Below are 20011 nucleotides of genomic sequence, written 5' to 3'. Positions count from 1 at the left end.
TTTTTTTACCCTAATAAATGCCTAACTATCCTCATTGTCTTATAAAAGGACACTCTCCCCTTCTCATTTGGAACATACATATTGAATGCTTGTATACACACATTACATACTTGTATGCACATTTACATACTTGAAGTAAGTAGGCATATAGAAAGAAGAGGAGAGAGAGAAAAAAAAGATATCTTGTACAAGGCCAGAAATATTTTGTATAAGATCAGTTCCAAATCATCTTATAATTCCTTTTAAAGTAATAAAGTTTTTTATTTCATCTGCCTATGGAGTAGATATTATCGAACCACGTAAAATTTCTATCTTATCTGTATTTATTTTCCTACATCTTTCATAATATCTATTTAATTTCCAACATCCTTTATAATACATCCCTATATGGATTTCCTTTCCCTATCTTAACTTGACTTTTGATTCTAGTGAGCTGAGGCGTTCGGCCATACTTGGCTGCTCCCTCACTTCTCATGCTGCGGGCTCTAATCCAATAAGAGCCTAGCCCATCAGTGGGAGCCCAGTTGTGGTAAAGTGGGCTCACATGTTGGGCCTCTCTGGTCTTGGCCCAGAATGGCGACGATATATTGCATCCCTCTCCTTTCTTTTTCCCGCGATCCGTAGATAGTCATCTGGTTCGTCTCTGCGTCTTCCGGACCAAGCCTCAGAGATGAAGAAAGGGGAGACTTCAGGGGAAGCTGCTCGGCCATGGGAGTCCTACCACACCGCTTACACCAATGCTAAAGCAGGTACTCTGCACATCATACCGACACTGTATAAGCGACTTCCTGAATTCAGCTTTTCATCTCCATATGAAACCTAGCCGTCCCAATGAACATCACAATATCGAGCAATTCAGTTCATATGTATAATTTTATTCCTATTTTCTTCAAGGAAGTGGTCGAATTTTATTGATCGAGCAATTTGTTATAATCTTCGGTTTTCAAAAGTAAAAAAAAATGTAAGGGGAAATGGAGTAGTTTTCTGTAAATTTTTCTGTGTTTTGTTGAAATTTTGAAACAAATGTTCTTTCTTATCAGTGTTAGCATAGGAAGGTATTGAAAATGCTAATTGTGAAATTCTAGGCATGGATGGAGTTGACAAGGAGAAGGTGCAAAGAATAGTGTATGAGATGAGCAAAGGATCAAAGTATTTTGAGAACGAGGGACGCAGGGAGGCCTTGATAAGGCAGAAAATTGAACACATGCGTGCTCGATGTGCCAACCTATCTGCTGCCGATATATCTCATTATCAGACGGTAGTTCAAAAGAAGAATATTTGACACCTGTTTTTGTTATTCTCGTCGTAATCTTTTTAAACAATTAATTAAATTGTACTCTGATTTTTGAAATCATTAGTCAGCTAGTTCTTTTGCATCTTATTTCTATTGAATGTGCCCCGGGTTAAGATTATGTGAGTGAAATCCATCATGTTGCTTTGTTATTTGCTTTCATGGTGAGAAAAAAATGCAGCAAAGAAAACCAATGCAGAGAACAAATTATAGAAACTTTATCATATTTTTAACTAGTCAAGGCTGACAGATAATACAACTGACTTTGCATGCAAAGTTTCAAACTGGAATCATTAATGTAGAAAGCCATGTATACTGGATGCATAATGGACAAAGAAGAACTGAGCATGAGGTAATATTAAAGATGAAAACTTTTTTTTTTTCTTTTCTAGACACTGGCATGAAGTACACTACTCCATTTTATCCTAACTCGACCATGTAAGCCTCAAACACACACACGCACGCACACACATTCCCATTCGCTGACCCTTATGTTATCTCTATAATTTGCTTTGGCATGACATTCTTCCTTAAGCCTCGCATCCTCCCCCCTTCCCCTGGATGGGAGAACTGTTATGTTGCATATCTGGGTTTTCAATGAGGCATGATCTCCTATTAACATACGGCATTTTCTATTTACAGGTTGCTGATAAAAGAATTTTAGAGCTAGAAGCTAGACGTGACCTTTCAAAGATTTGGTTACATGTAGATATGGATGCTTTCTATGCAGCTGTTGAAACATTGAGTAATCCTTCTCTAAAAGGAAAACCGATGGCTGTTGGCAGCATGTCTATGATCTCCACTGCTAATTATGAGGTTTGACTTGCCTTTCTAAGCTTCAAGGAGAATAAATATCTGATTGGTTTTGGGTACTTCTGTGCCATTTTGAATACTTTTGGGTTGTGTTTGATTTGCAGAATGGAATAGAGTGGGAATCAATTAATTTTTCTATAGGGATTTCTATTAGTATATCATGTTCATAGATACAAATAATGTTGCATGTATGTTAGATAAAATAGGTCACTCCTTTAAGAATAAACTGTCCCCTCATGTGACCAATAAATTGAAGGTCAAAACATTATTCAAACTACTGCTAATCTTGTTGCTCTCCTTGTGAATGCATGGTAGCTAGATGAGCTGCATCAAGATTTTCACATGAGTGTATTTAATATAAACATACCTACATACATATATAGATGTATAGAAAGTAATGAGCTTCTTGGATATGTGTTTTGATTTGTTTTTTAAACAGACATAGGAGTAGATCCTAAACTTTGGTTTGGTATCTTTTTGGGTCATATACCAAGATTTGTACTCCGAAATACTGAATATGTCCCATTTACGGTCACATTGACCCCTATGAATGTAGAATCCCAAATCCCAATCCCAATAAGTGGGAAAAAAGACGATGAATATGCTATAAAAGATCATTGCTCTTTTCAATCATGTTACTTAAGATTGATGCTAAATGTCTGGCAGTTTTTTTGCCCAAAATGATTTGTGGAATGAAGTAGGGTAGGAATTAAATGATCATTGTGTAGGGATCTAACGGTTTACAAAAGAAAAGAGAGTGCTATTTTAAGGCAAATGATATGCTAGGTTGTTATCTATACTACTATAAAAGGGATTCCTTTATTTGGTGTCATCTTTCAAAGATATCAAATTTATCCCTATAACTACCCATGATTATTTCAAAATAATCCTTTAACTACCCACAACTCTCCCAAAATACCCTTATAATCATGCTAAATTCATCCTTATAACTACTCATAATTATTTCAAAAGACCCCTATAATTATTTACAACTATCTCAAAATATTCTTATACTATTTAATTTTTTATTATTTTATTTATAATTTTTAAATTTTTTTAAAAATCGAAAGTCGTAAAGCACGCACATATGCATGCCCATGGCTAGTTCTAATTAATATGGAATTGCATAGGAATAGACAGTCCCTTGGTAAAATTTGGGAACATTCATTCCTCGTTTATTCCATATTCATTGAAATAACTCATACTTCTGCATTGTCATCTGGTTTGGAATCCATCCCTCTCTATGTAATTGATATTTCACTTCTTGATCCACACATTACCTTAAACCTAGAATTCAAAATGATCTGCTAATTGAATGATGACATACTGTAGCTCAATTACATTATTTAATTGCATTGAGATTGTGGTTTGAACACTCTTGTAGGCAAGGAGGTTTGGTGTTCGTGCTGCGATGCCTGGATTTATTGCACGTAAATTATGTCCACAGTTGATTTTTGTGCCCACAGATTTCGAGAAGTATACTCATTACAGTGCTTTAACCAGAAAAGGTTACATCTTGTTCTCTTCTTCTTTTTTGTTTACTGTGGAGGGCAAAGCCCTGGGAGGGGATAAGTTGAACCAAAGGCCTTGGGGAGCATTGAGACTTAGTTGGTGGTCTCAACACTAAGCCAACCCCACATCTCACATTTTATGCTTTTCACTAGCATTTTCCCACTATGTGTATTCCCTTTTAGCTGATCAATTTATCTGTGGATTTTCATTCTTATCAGTTTTCCAGAAATATGATCCTAACTTTATGGCTGCCAGCTTGGATGAAGCATACCTTGATATAACAGAGGTTTGTGAAGAAAGGGGTGCTACTAGTGGAGAAGTAAGTTGGCACATAAAATAGAGATAATTGCCTTAATACATATTCGTAATGACTTGTGTTCGTTCTGCCTCCTTCTCTCTTTTGGTCTTTGTTTTTTAACTAGTTCTCTAATCACATGTATGGACCTTTTGATAATTTTTTCTTCTGTTGTTCTACCTTTGTGCAGATTGCTGAAGAACTGAGGAAAAATGTTTATGAAGAGACTGGTCTTACATGTAGTGCAGGAGTGGCACCAAACCGCTTACTTGCTAAGGTGCTTTATTGTTTTTTTTTTTTTCACCTGATTATAAGCATAATTAGTTAGGTGATAATGTGATATCATTACAGCATGCAGCACGGACACAACATATTTATCATCATGGTAATTTTCTCTAATCATATATCAAATTTGACTTATACACAGAACACATGGATTTAGCATGTGCCATTTGAAATGAATTTGAAGGAAATTAATGGTCACCAGTCATTTAACAAAATGCAGGTTCTGTGAACTGCATTCTAATTTGATTTTCCACATATTTTTGTTTTCATCATCATCATCATCTGCTTCCTTGTTCTGGTGCAAATGCATTAAGTATAATATTGTTGAGTAATTGGGTAAAATGGAAAGCCTCAAATCAATGATAGGTCTCTCTCTCTATTTATTATATGAGTACAATAAGAATGACCATAATACCCGGCTTTAGTGAACAAATCAGCAAGCTAAAACTTAACTGTCACATGAGTTGTCGTAATGAGCTTCTGTACAAGTTTCTCTTGAATAAAGTGACAACTTCAATGTGCTTTGTCCGCTTATGGAAGACAGGGTTACACGCAATATGAATAGCAGCTCAATTATCACACACCCACTCCATATGCTGAGAATGTGGAAAACCTAGTTCTTTCAACATGCTCTTCAACCAATCAAGTTCACATGTATTGTGTGCCATAGCCCTATACTCTGACTTAGCACTTGACTTGGCAATCATAGTTTGTTTCTTACTTTTCCAAGACACCATATTACCACCGACAAAGATACAATACCCGGTTGTGGATCTTCGATTAGAAGGTGAACCAGCCCAATCTGCATCTGTATATCCCTAAATATGAATGTGACCTTGATCCTAATATAAGAGACCGCTCCCTGGTACACCTTTGAAATATCTCAAATTGCGAATTACTACATCTCAGTGACTTGTTCTCGAGGAATCGAGAAATTGGTTCACAACACTTATTGCCAAGGATATATCTAGTCAAGTGACTGTGGGATAGTTCAACTTTCCAACAAGTTTCCGATACCGACCTGGGTTAGGCAACAAATAACCCCTATATGACATTAACTTACTATAGGGATCCATGGGTGTATCAACAAGTTTGGATCCCAAGATTCCCAACAGCCTGTCTCATATAAAAGATCAAGAACATACTTCCTTTGTGACAAGATAGTTCTAGTACGATATCTCAATACTTCTATACTCAAGAAGTACTTCAATGGTCCCAAGTGAAACTTACTTTATAAAAAAAGCTTTAGGTCGTGGATACCACGATCATCATCACTAGTGATCACAATTTCATCTACTTATACAATAAGAAAAATACTATCAGATGGAGTATGACCATAAAATACACCGATGAATGCCAAACTCAAGTACTACAACACTAAAGCAGCCAAACCATGCTCTTGTAGATTGTTTTAATCCATTCAATGACTTCTTGAGCCAACATAATAAGCCTGATTCCCCCTAAGCAACAAACTCAGGGGGTTGCTCCATATATGCCTCCTTATGAAGATCACCATGTAGGGAAGCATTCTTCACATCTAACTGATGTAGAGGCCAATGACCAATGGTGGCTAAAGAAATGAACGAACATACTGAGACAAGTTTAGCATGGGAGAATGTGTCTAAATAATCTAAAAAACTGGCAAATAAACCTTCGTAAGCCTTGAACAGACATTAACAAAATGCCATAAGTGCATAGTTGGAAAAGGTTGAATATTTGAGCAAAAAACTGCTAGTCTAGAGAAGAATCAAAGCATGGTAGAAGAAAAAAAATAAAATGGTGGCTGGAAATTCACTCACGCGCCAGTGCATGGGGTCTGCCCTGCTGGCATTTGGTTGGTGCATCCAGCCATGGGGTTTTTTAGGGTGAGTCGTTGGGGGGGTGGGTGCAAGGTTGGTTTTGTGAAATAATATGGGATGGAGGTGAATCTAGGAAGGACAGCTGTAGGAATGGTGTTTTCTGGTGACGCTGAGGAGAGTAGGGTTTAGTTTGGATCATGCTTTGTCAGTTTATGGGTGTATGGTTGGTTTGTGGAATAATATGGGATGGAGGTGAATCTAGGGAGGACAGCTGCGGAATGGTGTTTTCCGGCGATGGCTGAGGAGAGTTAGTTTGGATCACCTTCTGATACCATGTTGAGTAATTGGGTAAAATGGAACTATGGAAGACCTCAACTCAATGATAGGTCTCTCTCTATTTATAATATATGTAAGACACTAAGAATGACCATAATACCCTTACTAACTCATACTTATTATTAACAAAACTCTAACACATAATAATAATGCTAAAAGACTAAGTAACCATTAACAAATATATTTAAAGTGATAGAAAATGCTTTCCAGATATTATTTTATTAAATCTGAATTTTATTTCCAGGTTTGCTCAGATATAAACAAGCCAAATGGACAGTTTGTTTTGCCAAATGACCGGTTGGCTGTCATGATTTTTATATCGTCGCTTCCTGTACGAAAGGTATATGTGTCAGCAATTGAACAGTGTGGCAAACTTTGCATTATCATTTCAAATATTAATGTTTCAAAATGGTTTCAATACGATCAACAATCTGAATAAGAAACTTAACAAGCTGTATTTGCAGATAGGGGGTATTGGTAAAGTCACAGAACATATTTTACGGGATGTTTTTGGAATTAACACATGTGAGGAGATGCTGGAAAAGAGTGGTCTCCTATGTGCGCTATTTTCTCATTCTTCCGCAGGTTTGTGCAATACTTTTAGTTATTCTTGGTTCTCTTTAACTGTGCAGCAATGAAATATTGGCATGAATATTGGAGCATTAGAGCACATGTCCTCATTCTATCTCTGGTGTGTATTTATGGTTGGACCTTGGAAACTTTTGTTCAGATCCGATCATTTGATACTCCTCTTCCCTGATTTTTTCTAGGCTAGGAGGGAGTGGTATGAAGCTCTTTCTTCAAGAACTAAGTTAATTTTTTTTTTTTTTTTTCAAATATCTAGGTGGTAGTTTAAGTGGTTTTGGATGTACCTATCATAGCTTGTTTTGTATCACTTTGCTATAGTTATCACTTATTAATAGTATACTTTTCCTGGTGATTTCTTATATATATATATATATATATATATATATAACAAAAAAAGGTGGACGAGCAAACAGTTTGGTTCACTCTAGAGACCTGACCTAGAATGCTTCAACTGACTCCATTTTCTTGTTGAAGAATAATAAATCTAATAAGGGGAAAGAAAGAGAATAAAAAAAAAAAGGACAAGCCTTCCCCTCTTAAGAAAAATAAAAAATAAAAATGAAAGCAAGAACAAAGCTAACAAAGCAATGATTTCTAATTTCTGCATGTCAATGTCTATCAAGGGCACTTCTCTAAAGGCTCTACGAGTTGAATGCAAAATAGAAGCAAGAGAAACTATCCTACATAGAAAATTAAAATGCATAACATGAAGACAGTACCACTGTGAAGACAGCATATCGTCAAAAAGGTTTACCTCACCACCTCCAGAACCTCTATGAAGCGGAAAAATCCTCCAAAGAAGAACCTCTTGACCTCAGAAATTTTAAAAAAAATTAATTCTGAAGGCACAAAGAAATAGAGAGCTAAACGCATCATTATTATCCAACTAACCACAATGGATATATGTGATGGTAAAAAAGACCGGTAAAGTGGCTGCAATAATTGTTATTGACATTATAATATAAATTTAGAGAGAGAGGGGGACTATGGAAAAAAGTGGCTTCTCTGGAAACACTGATGTAGGACTGCTACAGCGATAAAACAGAACAGAGAAAGGGAGAGAGAGACAGGAGGAGGGGAAGAGGAAGAAAGAAAAAAGGAAGAAGAAGAAAGAAACTAGTGTGGGCAGAACAGAGAGAAATAGAAGAGGATGAGGAAATAAAGAAAAGAAAGGGGAATGCGAGGGGAGGAGGAGGAGGAGGAGGAGGAAGAACAAGGAGAGGGCTGCACAAGAGAGATGGACGTCAGGTATGAAATTCTGAATTCAAATTTGGTAATTGTCCCATGCACTACACCTATCCCCACATATGATGAAAGTGTGAAAAATAATGGTCTGTTTCCACTTCTCACTGCCCGTAGTAGTGAACAAAACACACCACACCACGCTAACAGTGTTATCTTCCTCACTAGAATCATCTATAGCTCACCCTCATCTCTTGAGTATTCAACAATATCTACAACTTGATCCTCACAGTTGGGCATCTCACAAGTCTTATGCTCAATGATTAGGTGATTATCCAACAACTTTAAGTCTCGTGCAATTTGATTTCTGAGATGCTCGAAGTCCTAAAGAGTATCTAATCATATAGACAAAGATTGGGTATCAATTGGTGCAGGTTCACTGGGGATGGTTTCAACTTCCAATGGTTTTTTAGGGGCGATGGGATAATGCAATATGGTACAGTGATTTTAAGGAAGACTAAACTTGATTACAAGTTATGTGAATCTGAAAATCACGACATTACAACAATGCTCACACATTAGGCTAGTGAACACAATGCGCATGATTTGACATGGTCCCAATAGAATTACAAGAAGGGACTATGGGTATGAAGTATGAAGAGGGATTGAGGAATTAATGAATCAAAGGAACTGATATGAGAAGGATGGCCTTTAATGCAAATTACAAATTTGCCTAATCATTTAAATGTTAATCAAGATGAATGGGAGAATTTTGTTACCTCACCAAAGGCTTTAAGTCTCATCTTAGTCAAGCAATTTTCTCGAAACTAACCTTCCAATCGTTCAAGTCCTCATAAAACAACCCCCAAGTTGCAGCAATAAAGCCCAAATCTGCTGCTGGGAATCTGAATGTTTCCTCCAAAATGTGAAATGAACCCATTAAATCAGTTTTCTATCCAAACAATTTCAAAAATTGCAGGAAGAAAACCAAAATCTTGTGGCTGGAACCAATTCTTTCGATTCTGAAAGTCACAGTAGATGCTGGCAGATTTTCACATGTGCATTGCTGGCATATGGGGTGGGTGAGCCACTGTTGATGGCCCTCTGGCAATGGTCTCCTGGAAGCTGGTGGATCATGGGGCAGTGGGGTCTAATGGTTGTGGCAGTGCATTAAGAAAAGACCAGGGGGTTTATGATTTGGTGGGGTGTCAGCCATAAAAGCTTCAGGTTGCAGGTGAAGCCACATGCCTTGTCAGATGATGGAGAAAAATTTGGGGGAGTATCTCTGTGGAGGTGTCTGTCTTTGATGGTGATGTCGCAAAAATCTTCAGGCAAAGTAGTGTTAAAAAATGAGTGGTACAACTGTAATTTTCTGAAGATCTTGCAGTGCTGCAGTTTGGGGCTTTTCCTGCAATTTCTGATCCTTGAATGCTTTGTATGCCTTGTAGTTGTGGAACAATACCTACAGCAATTGAGAGTGAATCAAAATAACTGTAACCTGTTCTGGTCTATGACAAGAATGCCATTGGTGAATGTGTGGACATGGTTTGAAGGTTGCTCTGATACCATTTATAGGACAGATTCATCAGTAGAAAAGAGTAGAGATAATTAAGGGAGATAAAGAGAATGAAGAAAAAGAGAAGAGAACAGGGCAGAACAGAAAGTCAGAAGCGGAGCAGAAAGAGAAACACAAAGAGGATAAGAGAAGGAGGAGGAAGAAGGGAAGAAGACAAAGAAGAAGAAAAGGGGGAGGGCTCCATTTGAGAGGAAAACAGGCCAAAAATTCTTACTCTGTTGTGATTACTTTCCCATAGACTGCAATTAATAAAGTACTTATAGTCTTACACCCTCCATCTAACTAAAATAATTAGTTACAAATTAACCCCAACATGACAGAAAATTATACATCATACACAAAAATCTAATACATGCATAGTGTCCTAAATCTACACCGATTATGAGCATGCTGAATAGGCAGTATAAGTTATATAGGTTGGCCCCCATCACACTGTTTACCACAAAAATCAGTGGAGCTAAGCTGTATATAAAAGGATGAAAGACACAAAAAGTTCCAAGGATGTTTGGTGACAAGAGGAGAATCTATGGAGAATATCATGCACTTTTATTGTGATTATAGTCTATAAATTTAGAAATTAGGTTTTTTTTTTTTAAAAAAAAAGGGAAATCTGTATAGTTTAGGAGTTTTAAAGTGTGTTTTACCTGTAGCATGTTTACGTATTCTGTGAGTTGTGTGTGTTGAATAATCAATTGTGCAGTTGCAGATTGGAATGAAACTTCCCTCATAAAGCATATGAGAAACTTGTTCGCCAATTTTTGTTTTAAAGCTCTGATTTCCAATCCTATTTGCTGGTCAATTGTTTTTCGCGTCATGGGTTTAGGTGTATAGGGAACTTGTTAACTGAAGATTGTCATTCAATGTTTATAGAAATGCTTTGCTCTTCTGTGGAATTTGCTAAGATGCCTTCAATCGGTTATGGATTTAAATGCAGCATTGAGTCCTCCGAAACACATTAGGAATAAATTTTGTGAGGGAAATGTTTTATGGATGTGAGATTGTGGGGTTGGTCTACTTTCACTCAAGCATATTTCTGGCAAAAAAACTTGATTTGGAATTTCTTGTAAGTAGTGGTTAACTTGATAGAAATTTTTAAATAGATTCATTATTTGAATGAAAGGCGATTCTTGTGATTTAAGATTTTTTTTTCAAAAATATTTTTCTGAATGTAATATACTTAATGTTATCTTTAACTGTTTGATTGAATTTCCCTTATGCTATAAATTAGCTTGTTATTTGCATCTTTTTTATCAATTGACTGCACAGCATTTTTATGTGCTATCAAACAATTTAATTTTGAGGTTTCTAGTCTTTGGTATGCACAGTTGTGATACTTCAAGAATGCCAGTGTTTTCCTTTATTGCTTCCTAGTGTTTTTTGTTTTTTTTTTAAATCTAAACTACTTCCATCAAATGATGAACTTTGCTATGAGGAACTACACTACTCAAAACCCCAAATATTCTCTGATATGAGGTCTCATGACATACTTTTGATATGTTTTTTGATTCAACTTTCCCGATTTCAAATGGCAGAAGAAGTTTTTATGAAATCACAAAAGGAGAACTTGCACCCTGCACCACCCCACCCCCCTTTTTTTCTCCTGGAACTCATAATTCTTCGTAACTTCAGCATTGTATTGGTGATGGATATTTAGTTCAATTGTTATCATAATGGTTATCTTTCATCGCAGATTTTTTTATGTCAGTGGGACTTGGACTTGGGCAAACAGATACCCCGCAATTTCGGTTGCGAAAAAGCATAAGTAGTGAGAGAACATTTTCAGCCACCAGCAATGAAACATTTCTCTATAAAAAATTAGGTAATTTACTATGATCTTGCTCTTATTTTTTGACTGCAGAGATCCAGGCTTCACATTCACACTTACACAAACACATATATTAAATTCTGCGTTTTCTGGGCTCAGTCTTAATGGTTTAAGGATATAGTGCTCCCAGGGATAGAAGCATGGTTTTAAAAATCAGTGCCAATTGCCACTACTGCTGATGTGTAATGGTATCAGTGGCTTTCGAGACAGTTATGTGGCCATATCTCGGACGTCCTCTGATGCACAACTGTAACAGCCTTTACATTCTGTTATGGCACTGTAACACTGCTGTGGGCTGTTACAGTGGCCAAGTGGCTGTGAATGACTAAAATAGGTTGAGTCCTTTTTTTTTTTGGCATTTTTTCTTGTTCCCCCCCCCCCCCCCCTCTATTGAAGCTTAGATACTTAAATTAAGCTGGTTTATTTTAGTTAGTAATTTTTATTAAAAAAAATCATTTTAGATTTATTTTCCTTAAACTTAGTTTGCCTTTATTTTTTTCAATAAAACTAGCATTCAAATAAAACCTAACTTTTTCTCTCATTACATTAATGTTCATGTTCTAAGTTCTTTGAATTTTTTTTTTTTCTTACACCTAATTTGGATACAAAATATGTTTCTACTGCTATAGATTTTTGCTCTTGTTTAACATATGAACATTCTTATTTTATTTTTTGAATAACAAAAATTCCATTAAAGGCTAAAAAAGTACAAAAAATGGCCTTCTATTTTTCATATTTCTTTGTGTTTATGTTTTCTTAGTTTTAACTTATAATCAATAAAGTAGTGAAAAGTGGCAAATGCATGCTTGTTCTCACCAATACTTGGTTTATGTTATATTTAGATCATGGTTTTGAATAGCAACTGCAACCGATACATAGCACTGTTGGGTAATGTTTTTTTAGGTCCTCGATCCCGTTACACACTGCTAAATTGGTGGGAAGAAAATTCACTGCCATTGTGGTCAGTACATAACTGCTACTACACTGTTAAGGCAATATATGTATGTATGTATGTATGTATGTATGTTTGTATGTTTGATGTGAATGTTATATTTTGCTAAAAAAAACAATTATTTTGATAATATTAGTAATTAGATATTTCCTTTTTATATTTTTTGACTTTAAATTTCTTTTCTTTCTAGTTTTTGTCGTGTTCAAGTTGTGGATACTTTATTTATTTAATGAAAAATTTATGATTATATATTATAATTTTAAAACTTAGGTTGTAGTTAGAAATTATAACTTGCTGCTCCAAATTTATTAGATATTTATTACTTTAACAAATAAAATAATTGAACTTCTTTAATTTATTGTATTGTTTGCATGTTGTGTGCCTAATAGATTGATGGAGTATATAATTATTTTTTTCTTTAATTAATTTTTATCATAAATATGATTAATGAAAAGGGGAATATATAAAAATATATATTATATAATTTCTTTATCAAAACACTTTAAAAAATGTTAAATTTATTGCCCTTGCTAAAGAATGTTACTCAGTTGAACTAAAAACCCAAATTCAAAAATGCACTAAACTCTCTTTTGAGAAGGGTTAAGAGCTTAAAACATGCAAATAAACCATTATACAAAAGATAGTGTGTGCTTGAAAAAAGTTCACAGCTGTTGCACCTGTTTCCTGTTATGCAACATCCATTACCCCAATTCCCACTACACCTATTACCATTATGTTATGTACCTGCTACCTCTATTTTAAACTATAATTAAAATTTGATTAAAATTTATTTATAGTCATTTGAAGCATTAGTATGTTGGATTCTAGGATCAAAGCATGTGAATATATATGTTTCTAACAAGTTTGCTCATGCAAAAAATAAGCTCACGGTGTGTCCGTTTCCCATTATGTAATGTCTGCAATGGCCACAACATTACACTCTGACCATTACCGTTATGTGGACCATTACCACTACTTAAAACCATGTATAGAAGAAGAAATTTATGGAAGAGAAGAGATGGGCAATCTCTTCATTTGGAAGAGGCTTCTAGATTCTGTTTCTTTCCTGACTTCCTGTGTTAGGATTCATTCTAATGATATCCATCCTCCACCCTTGCAGTTCAGGATAATGTTAATAATGCCATATATGATGCATGTTCTTAAATTTTAATTTAAAAATGGGTTGTCAATTGTCTATTCCCTTGTGCTGGACTCATGTAAACGACTGATTTTTTCAATATGTAGCAGATGCATATTATCTTGAAACAGGCTAGTGCCGTCAATATTTTCATGCATTTGATTCCTTGATTTTTATTTTATTTTTTATATTTTTTGTATGTCTTGTGTGTCTATAAAATTAACCTAATATTCATATTCACAATTAAAATTTTTTAACTATCCCTAAACAAGGTAAGCCCTGTTAAGCTTTTTGTTTGCAGGGGAACTTGCAGAGATGCTATCTGACGACATGCAAAGAGAAGGTCTTAGTGGACGAACATTGACTCTGAAGCTGAAAACGGCATCTTTTGAGGTATACACATATTGCTTAATTCACTAATGCCTGATGCTACTTTTCCATGCTGCAACAACATCCAAGCCTCAAGTCTCTTTTTTGAATGCTTGTTGTATGGTTCCTCACCCTTGCAACAAGAACCAAGCCTTGAAATCCCATTTGGCTAGGGGGGCTATATTATACAAATCATTTGCCAATATTCCATGCGATCTAAGGGAGGGAATATCCTAACCTGTCTACATATTATTTTTTCCTTCTTGTTAGGCTTCATTTTTTAATACAATATATTCCCAATTCCTGTAGAAATAGTCTCTTTTATGCACCGTCTTTGTCAATGACCCAATCTTTGTACTGTCAGGCTTACTGATGAACTTGCAATATGCAGGTTAGAACTAGAGCTGTGACTCTGCAAAAATATATTTGTTCTAGTGAGGAAATTTTGAATCATGCTTCAAAGTTGCTGAAGGCTGAACTGCCAGTTTCTCTAAGGTTGATTGGTAAGTTGTTTTTTTGTGGTTGATGCTTATTTGTCATCAAAATTGCATTGAAATAATTATAGCATGAATTCTGAGTGGGAATGGGCACATCAATGGGGGGATACTGTAGGAAAATGTTTTCTAATAGGAAGTTCCAAATGTTTGGGACATCTAGGGCATGTGTGCTTCATGGGCTAGGATTGACTAAGCACGCTCAGCCTCTGCTTGGTGCAGCACGAGTGTAGGATAGGAGTATAGAATAGGTGTCGCAGGGTTTAAATTTCCCATGAATTTTTCCAAGTCTCACTTGTTCCTGTTAATTCTGCTGTCATATTCTTTAGTCTATTATCCTGCAAGTAGTGAGATACGAGAAGCATGCACACTGACAAACAACATATGGAAGCATGCCTCCCAATCTTCAATCTTTTATTAAGACGAAGGAAACACCCTTTACATAGATGCAGGAACACCAACACACAAATTTTATGGTGTTTCAGGCACGTAGTACTATTTACACAGTTGACAACCCCAACTGTCAATGAGCTTGCAGTTGACAACACCAATTGCATAGGCTGTGTTGGATGCAACCAGCATATGCCAACAAGGTACTAACCCACTGTAATTGTTGTTGTGTGGCTTGAGTACTGTCAGATGTTGAAGATCACGAAGTTTCCAAAATATATAGTATCATTCAAAGAGGATAATCAGTCTAGAAATATCTCTCTCTACAAAATCTCTATAGAATCACACAAAAATGCTGAGTAACTGCTCCAACCAACTGCCGATGTCCTTGTCCATTTCTCTGGTCAGGACTCAGAAGAATCAAATCAATGTGTCTTTGTTAATAGACTTTCTTCAATCAGTGGAGAAAGATTCTGTAGAGAGTTTGTAGAGAGAGAGAGAGAGATTTCGAATCTAATAAAATCAAACGTGCAAATGGCCCAGTTTCTTATTCAGAAGAGGAGAACCTGAGGGATCCATTGGAATTTGCGGACACCACTTCCGCAGAAAAAGGAAATAAACCACACAATAAGAATTTATAAAAAATGTGGATTGTGGATAGTTCAATTTCTATCAAGTCAACCCAATTTTCACATAGCAAAATGCCTCACCAAACCAAAGAAAGAAAAGAAAAAAAATTAAGTTTTCACATTAAACTGGAACGTCTATCATCACATGGTTCTTGGCAAATAATATAGATTACTCACCCAACCTAATTGAAAATATCGGTTTCAATTTGTATAATATTATGGATGAATTTTTAATGAGAACAATATAATGTCAAGACATTGGATAGCCCATTGTAATTCATGCGCTGCAAAGAATAATTAGATCATTAATTTATTTAATGTCCCAATCCTTCTTCCCTATAAAATATTATTGGCATGGATGAACGCTGCCATCGCTTAAGCCTATATTTACAAAATTCGAATGAAAGAATGCAATGGACTGCAAAATATGCTGCCATAACACATGCCCATTCAAAAAGATTATAATGCATTCAAGCATGTTATTACTTAGACTAGCTTCTACGAAGGAAAAACAATTTTTCTTGCAGTGAGGACAAAAGTAAACAATGATAGCTTCCCTCACATGGACACATTATTTTCTTTGTAAAATTACAGATCTTTAAAGAGCATGAATAAACATGCTTCTTGGGTGGTTAGCAGTAGAGGGTCTGAGGGTGGGCTGCTACAGCCATAGTGTTGGGGGTGGGAGGTGGAAGATGATCTCTTATGTGTGTGTCTATGTGTGATAGATGGGTTGGGTGGTGACTGACTGATTGTAGACTGTAGTCCCGAATATGCTGCTTAATGACTAAGCTTTGGTGTTTTGGGTTTGAGTGGTTGTGCTGTTTTCCTTTTTCTCTATAAGTAGTCAAGGCTTCAGACGTGAATGCTTGGTTCATATTGCTGCATTGGAGGTGTTTTTTCGTTCTTTGTATAGCTTAAGGGTTGTTTGGCATGTTTCTTTGATTGATTTCCAGAGGGACTGGAGGGTGGTGCTCATTTAATCTATTTGTGGGGCTGATGGTGCCTTAATAAATTTGTTTTCTTATTAAAAAAAAAAAAAAAAAGTTGAATTCTGAGTTTTAATCTAATATTTGAGGTGGTCCTATCCCATTTTGACATTGATAACGTGTGGCTTTCTTTTGAAATTGTTAAAATCTAGAATTGTCATAGAAGCAATGAAATGGTAAAGAAGCCTTCTATCTCACCATACAATGATTAGAATATGATGAAACATTCATTTATATTGTCTGTCTTTTTTCAGGCCTGCGGCTGTCACAGTTTAATGAAGACAAAGATGGTGCTCCATCTGATCCGACACAAAAAAGTCTCACTGACTTTATTGTATCAGGAGGTGCTTCAGGAAGAAGTATGGATGATAATGGTTCTCTTGGCCTGGATGTTAATGACAATCAAGGTCATCTTGACACTGCAGATCTGCTGGACAGCAACCACGTATCAGTTCATTGTGACATTTGCACTTTGAACAATGATGCTGATGAAAATGAGAGAAGTCATGGACCTCGAAGTGACAGAATTTCTGAAAAGGTAAATGTTAAGCCCAGAATTTCTCTGCTTGTCAGCGTAGTGTGTTCAGATTTGGATACTGGGAAGTTTTCATGATCTTAACCCATTGGTTTTGATTTTTCTCATGTTGAGAGTGCTTCTTGCCTAGGTGAACGCTGATTTGATTCAACATTCGGATGAGTCTGATCAAAGTGGATGTTTTCAATTGGCAGAACCAGATTCTTCTTTTTCTGGTCAGTTGAAGGGCAACAACATTGATAGAGTGAGTAAGAGGGCTAACCCTGACAATGAAGCAGTTTCTTCACCCAATCAGAGCAAGCAACTTTCGTGGGTGGACGACTACAAGTGTTCACTCTGTGGGGTTGAGCTGCCGCCTAGTTTTGTTGTGGAGAGACAAGAACACGCTGATTTTCATCTTGCTGAGAGGCTTCAGGAAGAGGAATCTCTCACTAATTCAAGATATCCAATCAGGCAAAGGTATTGTATTGTACTATTAGTTTTTAATTTGAACATGTCGCCTCACCTCCTAGAAATAGAGGGTCTTCAGTTGGGTGGGTTAAACAGTTTCACATGTCTAGCAAACTCCTCCTAGCACATGGTGTGGCCTTGGCTAGGCTTCCCGCTTCCGAATATGCAAACATAAATTCAAATTGGTTTGTTATATAGATTGTTCTCAAAATTGTTAGAAGTGTATTATTTGTGTAAAATATTTTTGAAACAATATTTAATGTAAACAAGTAGGCATATAGGTCCCATAATAGGATTTGTTTTGCAGTTCTGTGTGATAATATAAAGTTGCAGCCTTTTAATATAATTTCTGGTGATAAAGCTAAATATGTGCTGGGATTCTAACACAAAGGAAGAACTTCAAGTTGAATGGTTTTGAAAACATAATATAGATTATTTTCTTTTGCTTCTAAGGCACAACTAATTGTGGTAAAAAAAAAAATGGATAAGCCTCCGAAGCCAATACACTTTTCAATATGTTATGAATAAGCAAAAGTCGCGGTGTTTTATTTTATTTTTTCTTTTCTCATCGATTGGGCGTGTGCATCATCATTGATTTGTCTGTCTTTATAGTATTAAAGAAAATTAGCTTTATTTGACAAATTTGATACATTTGCAGTTGTATCCTGAAGGGTCACAATGGGAACCAAAGCAAACATAAGAAGAAGAAGCCCTCTAAAGATGGCAAACATCTGACAATTGATCTTTTCTTTGTAAAGAGTGCCCAAAACTTCTAGGATTGTGCAGATACGTCCATATTGTTCATTGGTTAGTGGTAAAGATTGTACGAATGTCATAAGCTCCACATACATTGTTCATAATCGCGGGTTTTTCTAATTTTACTTTTTATTATGTAATGCCTGACAATAAAAGCTTCTAGTGTCAAAATATGGTATTGCTGTTAATTGATAGAAATAATTTCTTCTGGGAATTTATTGGTCAGTTAAAATGTCACCATGTAATCATTATTATTATTATTATTATTATTGGTTAACTCTGTTTGTCTGTGTTGCTTTTAATGTTCTAGTTCTTTTTATAGATAGTCGATCCCAAGCTCAGATAAGGGAGAGGGTTGCGTTAGGTAGCGGTCAACTAACATAAAATTTGTCATATCATTATGATATGAATTCTTATCGAATATTTGTTGGGATGTTCCTTACTTACGAGTGACACATCATACTTATACCACCAGTGTAGCGAAAATGTGCAAGGGTGGGCTAGGTCGTCGTATTGGAACGACGTGCAGTGTCAGTGCTCGAATACGGTGCCAAATATGCAAGGGCTTCTACATCATTTTGAACATAGGTAGGTAAAGATGTTAATTTAGGAAATATGATTAGATTAGTAACTTGAAATATAGGGACCTTATGGGTAGGGTAAAAACATGGAAATTGTGGCCACAATGATTAGAAGAAAAAGTAATATAACTTGCCTTCAAGAAATTAAGTGGGTGGGGAAGAAAGTTAGAGAAACTAATAGATCAGGATTTAAACTTTAGTGCGTTGAAAAATAAAAACATAAGAATGAAGTAGAAATTATTGTAAACAAAAACTTTAAAGATAGCGTTGTTGATATAAATGACGTGAGAGATAGAATTATAAAAATCAAGATGAGATTGGGTTAAGAGATAATAAATATCATTAGTGTGTATGCTCCTCAAGTTGGCTTAGTAAAACTTTTAAGAGACAATTTTTGAAAGATATGGATAGAATTATGAGTACATCAAGGACTGAGAAAATGTTTATAGGAGAAGATCTGAATGGACATGTTTGAAAGGATGATAAAAGTTATGAGAGAATGCATAGAGGATATGGATTGGGCGACAAAAATGAGTTTGGGGGGATGATCTTAGACTTTGTTATGTCATATTATTTTAGTATAATAAATACTTGTTTTAAGAAGAGAGAAGACAATTAATAGCCTTTAAAAGTGGATAAAATAGGAGTCAAATCGATATATATATAAACTAGGAGGGTAGATCGTTTATAATGCAAGGATTATAAAGTTGTTCCAGGTGAAAGTCTAACAATATAACATAGAGTCTTAGTGTTAGATATATGTATTAAAAAATGGAAGAAAAATGATAAAATAAACTAGTAAGTGAACTAGGCGGTGAAACTTAAAGAGAGAAAATATTTTAAAATTTAAAGATAAAATGATTAAAGATGAGGATTGGATTATAGAGGATGAGATAGATACAAATACTTTTTGAAATATATTAGCTAATTCTATTAAAAAGATACTAAGAGAGATTTTAGGTGAATCAAGGTACAGATTCTCGAATAGCAAACAAAGTTGGTGGTGGGATAAAGATGTCAAAAAAATCGTAAAGAAAAAAAGAATTTGGTATAAAACGTACAAAAAATGTAGAAACATGGATAACTTTGAAAAGTATAAATAGACGAAAAAAGATTAAAATATGTCGTTAGTGAAGTTAAATACAAATCATTTAATAGTTTGTATGATATATTAGATACAAAAGAAGAGGAAAGATATATTTAAACTTGTTAAATTTAGAGAAAGG

At 35.5% G+C, this 20011-nt stretch overlaps 1 protein-coding gene across 3 annotated transcripts; it reads left to right on the top strand.

The window, feature by feature from the left end:
• Nucleotides 1-526: 526 nt before the first annotated feature.
• LOC131154949 (DNA polymerase kappa) lies at nucleotides 527-18392 on the top strand. 3 transcript variants are annotated; one of them, XM_058107794.1, is made up of 15 exons: nucleotides 527-749; nucleotides 1086-1258; nucleotides 1934-2107; nucleotides 3489-3612; nucleotides 3835-3935; nucleotides 4102-4188; nucleotides 6576-6671; nucleotides 6796-6916; nucleotides 11368-11496; nucleotides 12406-12463; nucleotides 13880-13985; nucleotides 14353-14464; nucleotides 16718-17001; nucleotides 17129-17457; nucleotides 18107-18392. In XM_058107794.1, the coding sequence occupies exons 1-15, from the start codon at nucleotides 671-673 to the stop codon at nucleotides 18222-18224; spliced, it is 2091 nt and encodes a 696-aa protein (XP_057963777.1). In that variant the 5' UTR covers nucleotides 527-670; the 3' UTR covers nucleotides 18225-18392. The 3 variants fall into 3 exon arrangements, with proteins under 3 accessions (XP_057963777.1, XP_057963778.1, XP_057963779.1); XM_058107795.1 differs by lacking the exon at nucleotides 12406-12463 and having other exon boundaries at nucleotides 13894-13985; XM_058107796.1 differs by lacking the exon at nucleotides 18107-18392 and having other exon boundaries at nucleotides 614-749; nucleotides 17193-17349.
• The last annotated feature ends 1619 nt before the right edge of the window (nucleotides 18393-20011 follow it).

The sequence above is a fragment of the Malania oleifera genome, chromosome 5 (genome assembly GCF_029873635.1).
Source record: "Malania oleifera isolate guangnan ecotype guangnan chromosome 5, ASM2987363v1, whole genome shotgun sequence".
Classification (NCBI taxonomy): domain Eukaryota; kingdom Viridiplantae; phylum Streptophyta; class Magnoliopsida; order Santalales; family Ximeniaceae; genus Malania; species Malania oleifera.
The sequence above is the reverse complement of the archived record's forward strand: the minus strand, read 5'-3'. Positions and strand labels throughout refer to the sequence as shown.